The sequence below is a fragment of the Garra rufa genome, chromosome 20 (genome assembly GCF_049309525.1).
Source record: "Garra rufa chromosome 20, GarRuf1.0, whole genome shotgun sequence".
NCBI classification, from domain to species: domain Eukaryota; kingdom Metazoa; phylum Chordata; class Actinopteri; order Cypriniformes; family Cyprinidae; genus Garra; species Garra rufa.
The window spans coordinates 16,357,050-16,373,350 of record NC_133380.1 but is presented as its reverse complement, the minus strand read 5'-3'; the positions used below and the strand labels follow the sequence as shown (position 1 = coordinate 16,373,350).

General features: G+C 35.3%; 1 protein-coding gene across 4 annotated transcripts in view; it reads right to left on the bottom strand.

Annotated features, from left to right (window-relative positions):
• The window catches only part of kaznb (kazrin, periplakin interacting protein b), a 213,759-nt gene that overhangs the window by 153,578 nt on the left and 43,880 nt on the right, over window positions 1–16,301 (bottom strand). For all 4 annotated transcript variants that reach the window (XR_012340797.1, XM_073825721.1, XM_073825723.1 and 1 more), the window contains exon 2: window positions 14,557–14,714. Coding sequence is in view for 3 of the 4 variants with exons in the window: in XM_073825721.1 (XP_073681822.1) it covers window positions 14,557–14,714 (158 nt within the window). In the remaining variant the exon portion in view is untranslated. The remainder of the gene's footprint in view (window positions 1–14,556; window positions 14,715–16,301) is intronic.

Below are 16,301 nucleotides of genomic sequence, written 5' to 3'. Positions count from 1 at the left end.
CAAGATCTGCAGCAGCATCGTTCCTAAGGTTGAATTGTGCTGATATTGAGAAAAACAAAGTTACACAAAAGAGTTCAATAAATAGAAGAGTTCATAATGAGTGACTTACATTTTAGATGCAACATTGCCAGTTTTTTTTTTTTTTTTTGCTCCACCAACGAAAATAGTTTCATACAAAGCCATAGCAGAACAGCTGCACGTCTGACTAACAGGAGGCAGTGTTTGATTCCTGAATGACTCAATGACTCGTTAAATCTATGAGTGAATGATTCAATGACTCACTCATGACAAAATAAATCGTTTTCTAATGAATCGGCGGATTTGAACGATTCAGCTGAGAGAATAATTCAGAGACCTTTTCATTCCTGAATGAAGCAGCATTTCTGAAAAGAATCAGTTGAACAAATATGATTTGGTCAAGATCAAGCCTTGTTCTTACGGTCAAATCAGTCGTTATTCACGCTGAGTAACTTTGCCAAAACATTGCCAGTTACTTTGCCTGTTTTTGCTCCACCAACGAAAATAGTTTCACACAAAGCCACAGCAGAACAGCTGCATGTCTAACAGGAGGCGGTGTTTGATTCCTGAATGAATCAATGAATTAATTGAGTAAATGATTCAATGACTCACTCATGAAGGAAGAAATATTTTTAGTCAGATTTGAACGATTCAGTTGAGTAAATGATTCAGAGACTCACTTTTTTATTATTATTTATTTCTAAAAAGAATCGGTTGAATGAATATGATTCACTATAAAGAGAGTCAATTGATGCCACCTACTGGTTTTATGTAATGATGTAACAATGTAATGTTTTTACTCTACTCAAGATCTAAAATATAAGAGAGTTTAAAATTGTTTTTGGTTTTTACTAGTGGTGGGCCGTTATCAGCGTTACCATGCTGCGTTAATGTGAGACTCTTATTGGGCGATAAAAAAAATATCGCCGTTAATCTATTCTCAAAGTTGGGTTGGGAGCTGGGTCTATACTACGCAAGCTATGATGACTTTCACCTTGATATTTTAGCGCGGATGTACACCTAGCCGAATTGCACTGTAGGGGGCGAGAACGAGTCTTCGAACCTGTGTGTATGCCTACTGTGAAATTACCACATCAAATGAGACGTGCTAACATGGATGCAGCTATGAAGCCGCCGGGTTTGCTTCAGGGCAGGGGCGTTGCTAGACCCTTTTTACTGGGGCACGTGCATGAGTTATAATTTACTTTGATAATCCCGAAATAAAGACATTAAACTATATGCAACAACTGAATTGATGCTTCTAAAAGCAACACAGTTTAACCGAAGACTATGCACGCAGAATCCATGCCCGTGCACGTCTGTGTGTTTAACTGCAACGAGCACGTCGCGCAGCCTTTTACGCAGAAGTACATGCAGTGTAGGAATAGTTGGTTACACAAGTTTGTATAGTTAATTGTGTTGTAAATGCAATTGTCAAGCAGTTTGTGATGCATTTTGGAAACAGGAGATGAGCCCCTGGTCTAATGCGCCACCTGGCTTGAGAAACCCGTTCTCAAAGACTTACTTTTAGTCATTATTTGGGTAGCACACATATTCTGAATGCCTTCGGCAGAATTCAAATTAGCCATTTTAATCTAGATTAATCTAGATTAATTCCAAGATTACAGTGAGATTAATCTAGATTAAAAAAATTATTCTATGCCCACCACTAGTTTTTACATTATTTCCATACATCTATTTGCATTATTTCACTGTTTGATAACTATATTCTAAAAAATAATGTATAGCTACATGTCTATAATTTATTTACTTAATATCAAATTCAATCACTCAGGTGATGAATGCTGTACCAAAATATATTTTTATATAGTGTGCTCCACTTCTAAAACTTTAAGGCGAAAAAGTAAAAAAAATCCCTAAAAATCAAGGTTAGTGATAGCCTCTGCTCTTCTCAGACTGCCCCAACTGACAGAATTAACAATAAAGGCATGTCAGTCTATTTCTGGAACAGACTGACATTGGATGAAAGCCTTCCAATCATTTCCGTATATGGGCTGATCTCCAGATCTCTGCTCTATTCCCACATCACGATGTAATTTGCTTTTTTACACTTCAAACAACGATACAATCCATACAGGCCTCTGGCAGCCCATCTGTTTCACGGTAATGGCTGTGAACACCTGACATTTAATAAGATGAAATCTGACCGCAAACAACGCAGGTCTGCTGAATATCAAAGCTCAGAAATGATTTCAGCAACCTTATTTCTTGTTTGAAAATGTCTCTAAAAAAATTAAAGCTTTTGTTATTTATCCTGTTGGCATGCAGTCTCCTTGATTTCATTGTATTGCCTTAAAATAACATTTAACATTTATCTTTTGTAACAGTGATGGAAACGCTTAACACAACTAAAGAAGTACAAGCCTTAATCACCATTAACTGTAAGTCTATTGTCAATTATTACAGTGTTTCAGAATAAATAATAACTTCACATTACTAAACCTTAGTCTATAGTTTTTCTATTGAAACGTTTATTTCATGACCTAACGTATTACATTATCATTTGCTGCCGGGTCCATACGGCTCAATAGATTTGTTGTTGTTGTTTCAGTTCTTAGTTCCCCCGCTTCCCTGCATAAATCTCAAACGAATTAATTAAAAATAAATACAAGCGGTCTAAATTGTTTTGGGTTTTTTCTCTCTCTCCCCTGAAACACCCTCAACTACCAATCGCACTTATCTTTGACTCTGTGTTTGATCTATTTGTTTTTCTACTAAACCTATTATTCTGAAAAGTCTTAAGAATTCACACGAGAGCTCTTGAAATCCATTGAGGTCTAGAAGAGTTAAGATGCAAAGAAAGCTTGAGAGAGTCTTTATCTCATTGTATCACACCAGCCCACCAGTGCTGTGATACCTATTTGCTTCTATACTTAAATGTTGAGTCATTGTCAGATTCCCTGTATATACTCTCTCTGACTGACTGTTTAGTAATAGTGTATTATTATATGTATAAAATACACACACACAACGTTCAAAAGTTTACATTTTTGAGGTCAATAAGTTTTATACAGAAATTTATACTTATTATAATTCAGCAAGGATATATTACATTGAAGAGTAAGGAGGGTTGTATATTTTACACGCTGAAGCCAAGAATCAGTCCAGCGGGTGCAACTCAAAGCACACTGATCAATACCGCAGCCTTTGAAACCATTTAATCATGACGCCTCGACCTGCATTCACTCGGCTCAACTTTGATTGGTCAATAAGTAATTAAAGACGCGATTCTGCCAAAAGTCTGTATTATAATGGAATAAATGACCTCCTTCAAAGATTACAGCATGTACAATCCCATTTCCAGGCAGTTAAAAGCATCTAGATTAAAAGCCATCATCTCTTATTTTGCGAAGCACAAAAGTGAGTTCATGCCTTTCATCATGTTATCAGATTGTGGTTTTTCTATGTGGTTTACATTCTGGACAGGATCAATTTATATAGCCAGCTCCGGTGTCTGTCTTCTCAAAATGCGTATCATGATTGTTATTCTACTCGTACCTCCTACAGACCCCTGACCTAGACCAAACTAGTCTGGAGATGTATATATGCGACATCATTATAATTAATCCGAACAGGAAACCTCATTGACTGTAAAAGTGTGGGGCAGTATGAGCTGTCACAGCTTATCAGCCAATCAACACTTTCTTATTGGTCCCTCCGACACTCTTTGAAATCCTGATGCCCTGCATGCAAACAGGCCACGTTCTGTCGCATCACACACACAGACACACATACACAAGCTATCAAAATGCATTTGATTAATCCCTCCCCTCTAGCAAGCAACACATACATAATTCATCTGTGCAAATGACAAATGAAGCAATCAATTCCTGGAGCACGTTCAAAGAGAAACATTGGAAATTCTATCCAAATTCTACCTATCACAATCTGCCCAACGATATTCAATATGCTAAAACTTCTCCAGATGATCTTTCACAATGGAGCGGAGGCCTCAACGGCACGTAACAAATAAACACAAAGAGACGACAAATTACAGGAAAAGTGGGTGCTGCATTACTAACAAATCTGATTAAAATATAGATCACAGACAATTATGCTACTACACAGAGGCTGCATGTAAAAGAAAACTGTAAAAGGAAAAACAATTAATCAAACCTGTAAAGCCTGAAATAAGAAATAATAGTCATAAGAAAAAACAGACATATTTACCTTACACTGACGTTCAGAAGTTTGGAATCATTAAGTTTTTTAAGTCTCTTATGCTCATCAAGGCTGGATTTATTTGTTTAATGTTGAAAAATGTTATTATAATATAAAATAATGTTGTTGTTTTTTAATATACTTTAAAATATAATTTATTCCTCTGATGCAAAGCTAAATTTTCATTAGCTATTATTTTAGTCCTAAGTGTCACATGATCCTTCAGAAACCATTCTAATATGCTGATTTATTATCAGTTTTAGAAACAGTTGTGCTGCCAAAATTATTTTGGAACCTGTGATAGTTTTTTCAGAATTCTTTGAAAAGAACAGCATTTATTCAAAATAGAAACATTTTCTAACAAGTCTTTACTATCACTTTTTATTAATTTAAAACATCCTTGCTGAATAAAAGTATTTCTTTAAAGTATTTTTTTTTTTACTTTGTATTCATCAAAAAATTCTGGAAAAAAGTATAACAGGTTTCAGCATAACTGTTTCTTCACAACTGATATTAAATCAGCATATTAGAAAGATACTGAATATTGGAGTAATGATGCTGAAAATTCAGCTTTGATCACAGGAATAAATTAGATTTAAATGTATATTTAAAATGAAAAAACAACAACATTATTTTACATCATAATAATATTTCACAATACTATGTTTTTTAGGTATTTTTGATCAAATAAAAATCTTTAAAAAACATTAAAAATCGTACTGATCCCAAACCTTCAAACGGCAAAGTACATTTTAACACAATTTTTCTAAGAAAATTTTATATAGATAATCAAGTAAACCTAACTGTGTTCATCTTGAAATATGTTTAGCAATTTATTTGGTTACACTTTACAGTTTTGTTGATGTAAGTTAACAAGAACTAACAACAAAAAACTATTTCTAAAGCATTTATTAATTATAGCTAATGTTAATTTCATCATTGATTAATACATTATTAAAAGCAAAATTGAAAAAAAAAATCTGTTAATATTATTTAATTTACCTGAGCTAACAGGAATTAACAACGAAAAGTTGTATAACATTAAAAATAAATAAAAATAAATAAATAAATAAATAAATAAATATTATATATATATATATATATATATATATAGCTCATTGTTAGTTGCTGCAATGTTAATGCATTATCTAACATGAACCTACTGTAAAATCTTACCATTTATTATTTGGTTTACTTTTTAAAATGCAAATATTAGTTGTCTTTAGTTGCTAGTCTACCTAATTTTAAGATATTGCTAATAATATAACATTTATTCTTATTTTAAGTAAACATGTTATATAACAAGACCTATTATACCCTTTTTTACAATATGTAATAGAAGTCTCAGGCGTCCCCAGAATATGTCTGTGAAGTTTCAGCTCAAAATACTCAACAGATCATTTTGAAAATACCTGTTTTGACTGGAAGCAGAAACATGCTGTTTTCGTCCAGAACAGGGCTGTGCCTTTACACCTCATACGTCAGACATTCTGTGCAAAAAACATCTGTTTGGTTTTGATTAGCATGTCTATCGCGCTGAATACGATAAAGCATTTTAAAATCATACATTTTAAAGGGTTTTCTGAGCACATACATTCGTTGCATGCGCACAGAAAGTGGCTTTCACACAGCATGTAACTACTAAACTAAGTTCTCTTTCATGTCTTATTGCGCTTAACCTGTCAAATACACAAGTTTATGTTGAAAATACACAAGTTACAAAAACAGTCAGTTATGTTGACTAAGTTATGTCAGTTAAGTCTGTGTGGCAGCAACGTAATATACAGTAAATAAATAAATCCACTGCTCTTATATCTCCTATGAGGCTGGGACTATAGTGTTTTTTGCTCATCTGTGCAGCCAAAAACAGAACAGTTTTGCTTGGCATGTTTTGCAACATTTGCAATGGTGTTAGGACTGCGCCGTGGGTGGACACATTCAAGTTAAGGGGCACTAATATTATAATAAGATCTCCTTTCTACGTCACAGGGGGAGTGCAATCTGAGCGACAGAAACAAAGTTACTGGGTTGTTCTTTTTCACATTTTCTGGGTTGGTAGATGCACCGGGGGACCTGATTATAGCACTTGAACATGGAAAAAGTCTGATTTTCATGATATGACACGTTTAAAAATTACACAGTGACACAAAAAGACAACCTGAAGGTCTTTTACTTAGAATAAATTATCAGTCAGATGACAGAAGGCCTACAGACGAGGTTTTTCAGCTAAGTTTTGAGCATGTTGATAATTTAGGGGCCTTGATGTGCTATATCAAATACGATACAGTAGGCTTTATAGGGTTATTGCTTAACGTATACAGAAAAGCTCTAATTTTCTTGTGCACAGATGGGGGGGAAGTGTCAAAAATCAGGTGTAATGTAATTGCAAGTGCTTTTGTAAAAAAACATAACACTTCTCATTTCCTAAGAGGCTGTCAGCAGTGTTGATAAGTGCAATTAATGATGAAGAGCACAGCACACAGAAGCACTTCACCTGCATTTACAGAAAAATTTCCAGTAGCAAAGGTTCTGGAGTGGATCCTGACCGAGTCATTTCATAGTTCCTGAGGTCAAAACACAGCACGGCTTTCAAGAGAACAATTAGACTTGCTGTATAAAGTTGAAATGCACTTGAACAGAGGCTCAGGGACTATGACGCTCAAATTACCTGAAAGCGGAGAAAGAGGTCTGACAACGAACAATTTATTTTGGATTCAGCTTGAGCGTTGTGCTTGGCGCAATTTCTGTCACACATCTCCTTCAAGTATACTGGAAATGTGCCTGACTTTCAGGCACGATTACAAGCCTGTCTATATAGTCTTGCACTGGAGTGCTTGTCCATTATTGCCTTGAATTGAACTCTAATGGTGTTCAAGGGCAGTCCTAGCAGTGAATGCGCACTAGGCTCAGCAAAATGTGTGGAGAGCTTCCCAGCCAACTCATGAGGAGGAAAAAAAGCTAACTCTAAGTCAGGGCTGATGCCGTCACTGTTTTAGACTCTTAACCTATAGACATTTGTATGTTTATGTAGCCAGCGAATCCCCTCAGGCTTAAACTGGCATTGCTGTATAGTAAAAAAACAGGCAGATGGAAGTTTCTGTGACACATTATTCATCTGGGATTTCTCTTTAGTCCTTGACTCATATATAGGATTAACATTTGCAAGCACAAGCTCCGAGGCTCATGTTGTCAGAGCATTGAAATCATAGCTGATTATCTAAATGCTATAGTGCATTATACAAATAAAACGAGGGAACTGCTGCTTTGATTGCCTTGAGTGATTTTTATCCTCTCTATAATGTCTGAAACTGCAGTTTGATGCTGAAGGATTACTAACATAAAGCTGAAGATGTACAGAAAACAATATTGTTTTTCTATAATATTGCAATGCAGCGAGAATGCAAATTTGTGCTATGAACTATTAAGCAGATTCAACCTGGCACAAAATCCATAACAAAACTGCATAAACCCTCAACTCTCTAATCTTTTTCAGTGAGACTCATTTTCACCAGAGCGTGAACTGCAAAACAGCATTTTCCATAAGAATGCTTTATATAACAGCTTCTATCGCTAAGGTTTAACTAGGCCTGTATGATTAATCAGAATAAAACTAAAATCAAGATATTACTTAAATCAGGTTTACCATGTTTTACCATGTGAGAGGAAAAAAAGCTCCTCATGCAGATTTCACTTTTTGGTCAAAATAAAAGACAGCCATAAATATTAGTATTGCATACTTTACTTTAATACTTTACTGCTGTAAAATAAAAAAAATATTATTTTTTGTATTTTACAGTAAAATATAACAGCTCTTAAAGTAATAGCAGAGAAAAAAACAAATAACCCAGCTGTTGTGATGTCTATTAATTAAAGAACAAAAGAAAAAAGAGGAAATCAATAACTTTTGTAGCTTTAAGGATTCATCAATATTTAATTTAATATCTTGTGTTCGTTAACTTTATTCTGTTTCTGTATATTTCTTACTTGCTGAAGGGCACAGGTAAATATGACATTTATAAAAAGGTGTTTATGTGAAGTTAAATCAAGTTAAAATTAGAAGCTGTTATTTTTTAAAGTCTAATAAATGTTAAAATTGATAGCTGTCAGTTATACTGTAATGGTAAATGGCTATAGTCAATGGCTAAATATTTGGAAAAAAGAATTTCCTAGAGACATCAGTAATATTGGTATCAGTGATACTCACCTTGAGTCATAAAAAGATGTCATTAAACAAATTTTGCAAATATACTGTCTTTATGTTGTTTCTACATTAATATGAAGATTGAATGTGAAATTATTGCAAATAAAAATATATATTTAAAAACTTCAATGTTAGGTTGAATTAATCGCCATTAATTGCGATTAATTTAAGAAAAAAATGATTAATTAGTTAATTTTTAATCGATTGACAATTTTAGATTTTCAATTTTCTTCGATTTTAATTTTATATACTATTGTATATCCATAATACTATATATATATATATATATATACACTCACCGGCCACTTTATTAGGTACACCTGTCCAACTGCTCATTAACGCAAATTTCTAATCAGCCAATCAAATGGCAGCAACTTAATGCATTTAGACATGTAGACATGATCAAGACGATCTGCTGCAGTTCAAACCGAGCAGCAGAATGGGGAAGAAAAGTGATTTAAGTGACTTTGAATGTGGCATGGTTGTTGGTGCCAGACAGGCTGGTCTGAGAATTTCAGAAACTGCTGATCTACTGGGATTTTCACGCACAACCATCTCTAGGGTTTACAGAGAATGGTACGAAAAAGAGAAAATATCCAGTGAGCGGCAGTTCTGTGGTCGCAAATGCCTTGTTGATGCCAGAGGTCAGAGGAGAATGGCCAGACTGGTTCGAGCTGATAGAAAGGCAACAGTAACTCAAATAACCACTGGTTACAACCGAGGTATGCAGAAGAGCATCTCTGAACGCACAACACATCAAACCTTGAGGCGGATGGGCTACAGCAGCAGAAGACCACACCGGGTGCCACTCCTGTCAGCTAAGAACAGGAAACTGAGGCAATTCGCACAGACTCACCAAAATTGGACAATAGAAGATTGGAAAAACGTTGCCTGGTCTGATACAGTAAGTCTCGATTTCTGCTGCGACATTCGGATGGTAGGGTCAGAATTTGGTGTCAACAACATGAAAGCATGGATCCATCCTTCCTTGTATCAACGGTTCAGGCCGGTGGTGGTGGTGGTGAAATGGTGTGGGGGATATTTTCTTGGCACACTTTGGGCCCATTAGTACCAATTGAGCATCGTGTCAACGCCACAGCCTACCTGAGTATTGTTGCTGACCATGTCCATCCCTTTATGACCACAGTGTACCCATCTTCTGACGGCTACTTCAAGCAGGATAACGCGCCATGTCATAAAGCGTGAATGACAATGAGTTACTGTATTTAAATGGCCTCCAAAGTCACCAGATCTCAATCCAATAGAGCACCTTTGAGATGTGGTGGAACGGGAGATTCGCATCATGGATGTGCAGCTGACAAATCTGCAGCAACTGAGTGATGCTATCATGTCAATATGGACCAAAATCTGTGAGGAATATTTCCAGTACCTTGTTGAATCTATGCCACTAAGGATTAAGGCAGTTCTGAAGGCAATATATATATATATATATATATATATATAAATATATATATTGTTTTTTTTTAAACAAATAATTGCATCAAAATTGCCATTTCTATAAATAAATAAATAAATCCCAAATCTTGCAGCCCTAGATTTAACATATTAACAGGGCTTGAGACTCTAGTATCTATTCATGAATTCACACTCATCCATCATAAAGTCTCGCTACTCCAGTTCTGAAAGAGAAAGCAACTTGGGGCTAACAATCTCTCTGCACAGTTGGCACGTAGCCGCCCACAATTGAAGGCAATGGCCTTTTGCTGAATTACTTTCTCCTTAATCAATGACAGTGCGAGTAAGAAATATATTCTGAAAAAAGGGGACGGGCCATGTAATCAATCAGACGTATCTGTGTTGCGTCTAATTGATTAGCCAAATACATCACTACATCTTGCACTGTGAACATTCATCATTTAACGAGGATGAGCGAAAGAGTTATGAGAATGTGCAGAGGGAAAATCAACTGTAAAATCCACCAGTCAAACTCAATATAGCTGCCTAAGCAAGTGCCCAGCGGGTTACTTACTCGGAACTTAGTGGATGCTTTTACTTTAGCATTCACAGTTTCTAGCCAGAGCGATGTTTCTGTTGTGTATGTAAACAGCTCTGTTAGATGAGAAGGAGAGATTGCAATGTTCAGGAAAGAACTTTTTAAAAAGCCTTTGACAGGCATTGTACTGCGGACAAACATTCCCTCGACGTGCTTCCTGGGCATGGAAGTAGGAAACAATTAAGTGGATCAGCACAGGGAGACTAGTTTCCCTCAACAACAACAGCGAAATCTGGTAGTGGATACTTTTTATCCAACATCCTGAGGCACATAAAATGTTTTGTCTCAGACTAGTCACACAAGCAAATGCTTCCTTTGATTATTCTTTTCCAGGTCGTAAAGAGCGATTCCAGTTAAATGCAGTATCCATTGTCAAAGATGGAGAGCGTGCTAATGATTTTTGGACGGTGCATTTGAATCACGGGTGTCAGAGAAACCGGCGCAGCAAATTATTTATGCGCCTTTTTCAACAAAGTGACATTCAGTTATTCAAATTACGACATTTAAAAGTGCTTTGGTCCTCCTCGACATCGACCTCCCTTGACCCTGTATGCATGAACCACAAAGTGACCCCAAAAGCATTGCCAAAACATCTTCAGCACTAAGCATAATGAATACAGATAAGGGAAGCACTTAAATAGATTACTAGAAATGTGTGCATTCTGAACCACTAGTGGCACCAAATGGAACTGCAGTCTGTTTGTTTGATGCACTTTACTTTTAAACATACAGTACATCAGGATATATGTGGTACTGCAGCAGCCACTGATGTCTTAAAGGGATAGTTCACTCAAAAATAAAAATTCTGTCAGTAATTACTCACCCTCATGTTGTAAGACCATGCAGGGTCTGAAAGCTCTCTGATTTCATCAAAAATATCTTAATTTGTGTTCTGAATATGAACGAAGGTCTTACGGGGTTTGGAATGACATGAGGGTGAGTAATTCATGACAGAATTATCCCTATCCCTTTAATGTGTTTTATTGTTCTTTGTATGTCTGGTTTGCTGCTGATGTTATAGGGAGATTTGTAAGGTGACCTTGAGTCATGAAAGTTGCCTATAAATAAAAATGAATTAATTAAATTAATGAATAATGATAGTTTTTCATTTGCGGAAGACAAAAATATTAGAGATGCTCGATTATGCTCTTAATATTTTGTGTTGGATTACTACTTTAAGTTCAAAAGTTTGGGGTTAGTAAGATTTATTTTTTTATGTTTTTTATATGTTTTTATGTGTCTCTTTTGCTCACCAAAACTGCATTTACACCACCAGTCAAAAGTTTTTGAAGAGTAAGAATTTTAATGTTTTTTTTAAATATGTCTCTTCTGCTTACCAAGCCTGAAGTACAGCAGAAAAGGTAAATATATTTTTGCTATTTAAAATAACTGTTTTCTATTTAAATACGTTTTAAAATGTAATTTATTCCTGTGATCAAAGCTAAATTTTCAGCATCATTACTCCAGTTTTCAGTGTCACATGATCCTTCAGAAATCATTCTAATATGCTCATTTGCTTTTCAAGAAACATTTATTATTATTATTATAAATATTTAAAACAGTTGAGTACATTTTATCAGGATTCTTTGATAAATAGAAAGATCCAAAGATCCAGCATTTATCTGAAATAAAACACTTTTTTAACAGTATTATTTTTTAAATTTATTTTAGATAAATGCTGTTTTCTGAACTTTTTATTCATCAAAGAAACGAAAAAATTCTACTCAGCTGTTTTTCAACATAATAATAATAATAAAAAATGTTTTTTTGAGCAGCAAATTAGAATATTAGAATGATTTCTGAAGGATCATGTGACTGGAATAATGATGCTAAAAACTAAGCTTTGACATCACAGGAATAAATTACATTTTAAAATATACTGAAATTGAAAACAGTTTTAAATTATAAACTTTTTATATATATTTATTTTATATAAAAATGAAAAAAATAAATACTGTTTTTGCTGTACTTTAGATCAAATAAATGCAGGTTTGGTGAGCAGAAGAGAATTCATTAAAAAACATTAAAACTCACTGTTCAAAAACTTTCGACTGGTAGTGTATTTGATCAAAAATACAGTAATATTAATAATTATCATTGATTTAACTAATTTTAATTTAATTATTACAACTTTTTATTAAAATAAAATGCATTTTTTCTGTGATAGCATTTTATTCAGAAATCATTCTGATAATCATACTGATATTTCTTATTATAAATGTTGAAAATGGTTGTTCTGTTTAATATTTTTGTGGAAACTTTGATACATTTTTTTTCTGGATTCTTTGATAAGTAGAAAGTTCAAAAGAGCATTTAAACAGCTTTAAAAACAACTATGGACAAACCCATTGATTACTTCTGGGTAGAAATTAAAATTAAATTAAAAATCAGACACATAACTACAAGAGGCATAAAATATAAAAGTATTAATTTCTTTCAAAATAATAAATCTCACATACCCCAAACTATTGAACAGTAGCTTCCTCGGAGGGAAAGTGCACAACAGTAGGTTGGTTCACAAGAGATATTTTCATCTCTTTTGTGACTCAGATGATGGAAGAACATCAGTAGAAATATTGCAGTCACATGTGTTTTAGCCTCTGGGCGCAAACCAGGTTTAGGATGAAACTTTCAGTGATTACAGATTGTGTTTTTAGTGTGACCGTAGACAGGGTCTCTACGGACAGAGCCATTAAGGGATTGGAGGAGTGTAGATGTGTTGTCCTGACTTATTGAAGCCTGTGTGACATGGATGCAATCAGGAGTTAAGTGTCATGCCACAGAGGTCTGCCTGAGGCTAAAGCTCCTTGATTAATGTGTTGAAATTCCTTCATGATGTCCCCATTGAAAATAATTAGGAATGAGTCATCACAAGCTCAACCGCTGATGTTCCCTCCGAGTCTCGTCTTCTCATGAATAACAGTCATGTTTCAGCTCCTTCAGAAACGAGAAGGCTGCAGAGGCATCAGACAGGTATATAATTAATTCCTCAGTGTTAATTGATTGCAGTTTTTGTTCAAATTGCTGTTGTGCAATGATTATTACTATCCTTACATGATAAATGATGATGATAATAGATAAATGCAACATAATATCGTCACCCTGTCAGTTTATTAGTGTAAATTTCAATGGAATTGGCCACACAGGATGTTGAATTGGAATCTGAATTGGATGAGGGATTCAAATATATTCAACAAGCAACCATTTTTGTGATTTTGCCATGTATAATTAGTGCATTATTCATTTAGAATGTTATGCTGATTTTTGTTTTCTGATATGTAGAATACTTACAATGCTGAATAATGTTTCCCCAATCGATCAGACATATTCTCTAAAATGTAATACTGTCAAAACAATCATATATTTTATATTCGTTATTTTTATATTTTCATAATCAATAGATACAGCTGAATCTTCTAAATGTTAATTATTTTACCCAAATAAGAAGGATCATATAAAATGCATGTTATTTTTTATTTAGAACAGACTTGAATAAAGTATTTCACCTATCCACAGCTGTGTTTTTAACCCAGTGATAGTTGTTCATGAGTCCTTGTTTGTCCTGAACAGTTAAACCACTGTTCTTCAGAAAAATCCTTTAGGTCCCACAAATTATTTGGCTTTTCAGCATTTTTATGTATTTGAACCCTTTCCAACAATGACTCCATGATTTTGAGATCCATCTTTTCACACTGACGACAACTCAGGGACTCATATGCAACTATTACAGAAGGTTCAAACGCTCACTGATGCTTTAGATAGAAAAACGATGCATTAAGAGCCGGGGGGTGAAAACTTTTTGAATTTGAAGATCAGCTTAAATTTAACTTATTATGTCTTCTAGGAAACATATAAGTATCTTCTGTCGGGTTCTGAAGGGCAGCACATCTTCATTCTTTTCAAAAGTTTACACCACTTGCTCTTAATGTATTGTTTTTTCTTCTGGAGCATCAGTGAGCATCTAAATTAACATTTAGCAGATTCTGCAAGGTGTATGTACATTTTTGACCTCAACAGTGCAGTTAGTTTAGTCAGTTCAAATTCAAAATTCAGCAGTAGCAACAGAATTTAAAAGACATTCTTAGATCAGTTCTCAATGGCACACAACCCTAACTGATAAAAAATGTTGTTGTTTTTTTACCTGTGCATCCATGAGCAGGTGTCTCATTAGAGCCATGGATTGGCTCAAAGTATCCCTCTCGGTGGGAAGAAAGGTGTCCTCTTCATGGCTCATGGCGTTGGGTCTGTTCACAATGAAGTGAGCGATCTGGTCGTTCAGGCTGTTCAGAGACTGCACAGCTGGAAACAACAAATGAAAGACAGACCAGAATCAGCGCACACACTGATACCACATCCCAGGCTATATGTGTTTGATATTTTATTGTGGTCAAGTTTACATTATACAGCAACAACCGCCCATACATAAAGCACCGTTATAACTGCACTGATGGAATAATTGCCCTGTCATTTATATCAGATAACATGAGGCCATGAGACTCTCTGAGCTGTTATTGCTTTTCTCGAATTGCTCTGGGCAAAAAGAACACAGCCTATAAAAAATAAAGCCAGCGCTGGCACTCCATTTGGACCAAGTGTCAACCATAGGATAGCAATCAAAGGCCCTTTTTCACACATACTGCGTCTGCAGACTCGCATTGGGCTTTCACACTGACAGCGTTTCTGCAGCTCTAAAGAAAAACACACTGAGTATTTTTCTCTAATAATAGCCATAAATTGCAAAATAGCTGTCATTGTGTGTCATTAAAACTGATCCTGAAGATGAATTTACATGAAACGCACTACATTCACACCACCATGCAAAAGTTTTAATCAGTAAGATTTTTTTAAGAAATGCATATTTTCATTCCGCATACATGCATTCAATTGATCAAAAGTGACTGTAAAGGCTTTTACATTGCTACAAAAAAAAGAATGCTGAGAAAAAAATTGATAGTTTCCAACATTAATAATAAGAAATGTTCCTTAAGCAGCAAATCAGCATATTAGGACCATGTGACACTGAAGACTGCAGTAATGAAATAAACAAAAATTAAGGTTTTTGAGGAAAACATTCCAGGATTTTTCATATAGTGGTCTCCACTGGGAGCCAACGAGTTGAAGGTCCAAATTGCAGTCTCAATACAGCTTCAAAGGGCTCTACATGATCCCAGCCGAGGAATAAGGGCATTATCTAGCAAAACAAAAAAAAATATATAGAAATTGTATACTTTTTAACCACAAATGCTCATCTTGCACTAGCTTGATTTCACACATTACGTAATCACGTTGGAAAGGTCACGTGCGGTTAGTTCTTCGTCTGTGTACTTTGGTTCAAAAAGGTTGGATATGGCAAAAAACTCATTTTCTCCTACAACTTCACTCTGAAAAGACATGGCCTGTACGATTAAAAAAGTTGAAATGTTTCCACATGTAGGCCTAATTCCAAAATTTCATCACAGTCAACAGCCCACGTTTGCCTTCATTTGCAAAGGTGTTTGCATGTGCATGATCTCAGCTGTTATGTGTCTGGCTTGGTTAGTTCATCAAGCTTTGCTGCAACCCTCCAGATGATTCGGCTCATTGGCATGCAGTCTGCCCTTCTCTAATCCTTCTCCCATGGGCTCGGCAGCTCCCCGCGCAAGCTTCCATTTACCATTAATCCCTCTCACTTAGCGAAGGCTGCCAGAATTATTGTAAGTCCATTACCACTGTAGAAATCTCACATCCATGCCCATTTGAATGCATTTATTCATAGTCCGCGGCAATCACGCCTGACCTTTGTTTGCCTCTATCAATCAGTGCATCAGCTTATCCAACAAATTAAAAGAGGCACATCAGTGTTTTCCCCCACAACAGCATCGCAGTGACGAGTATTCAGTGTGGCAT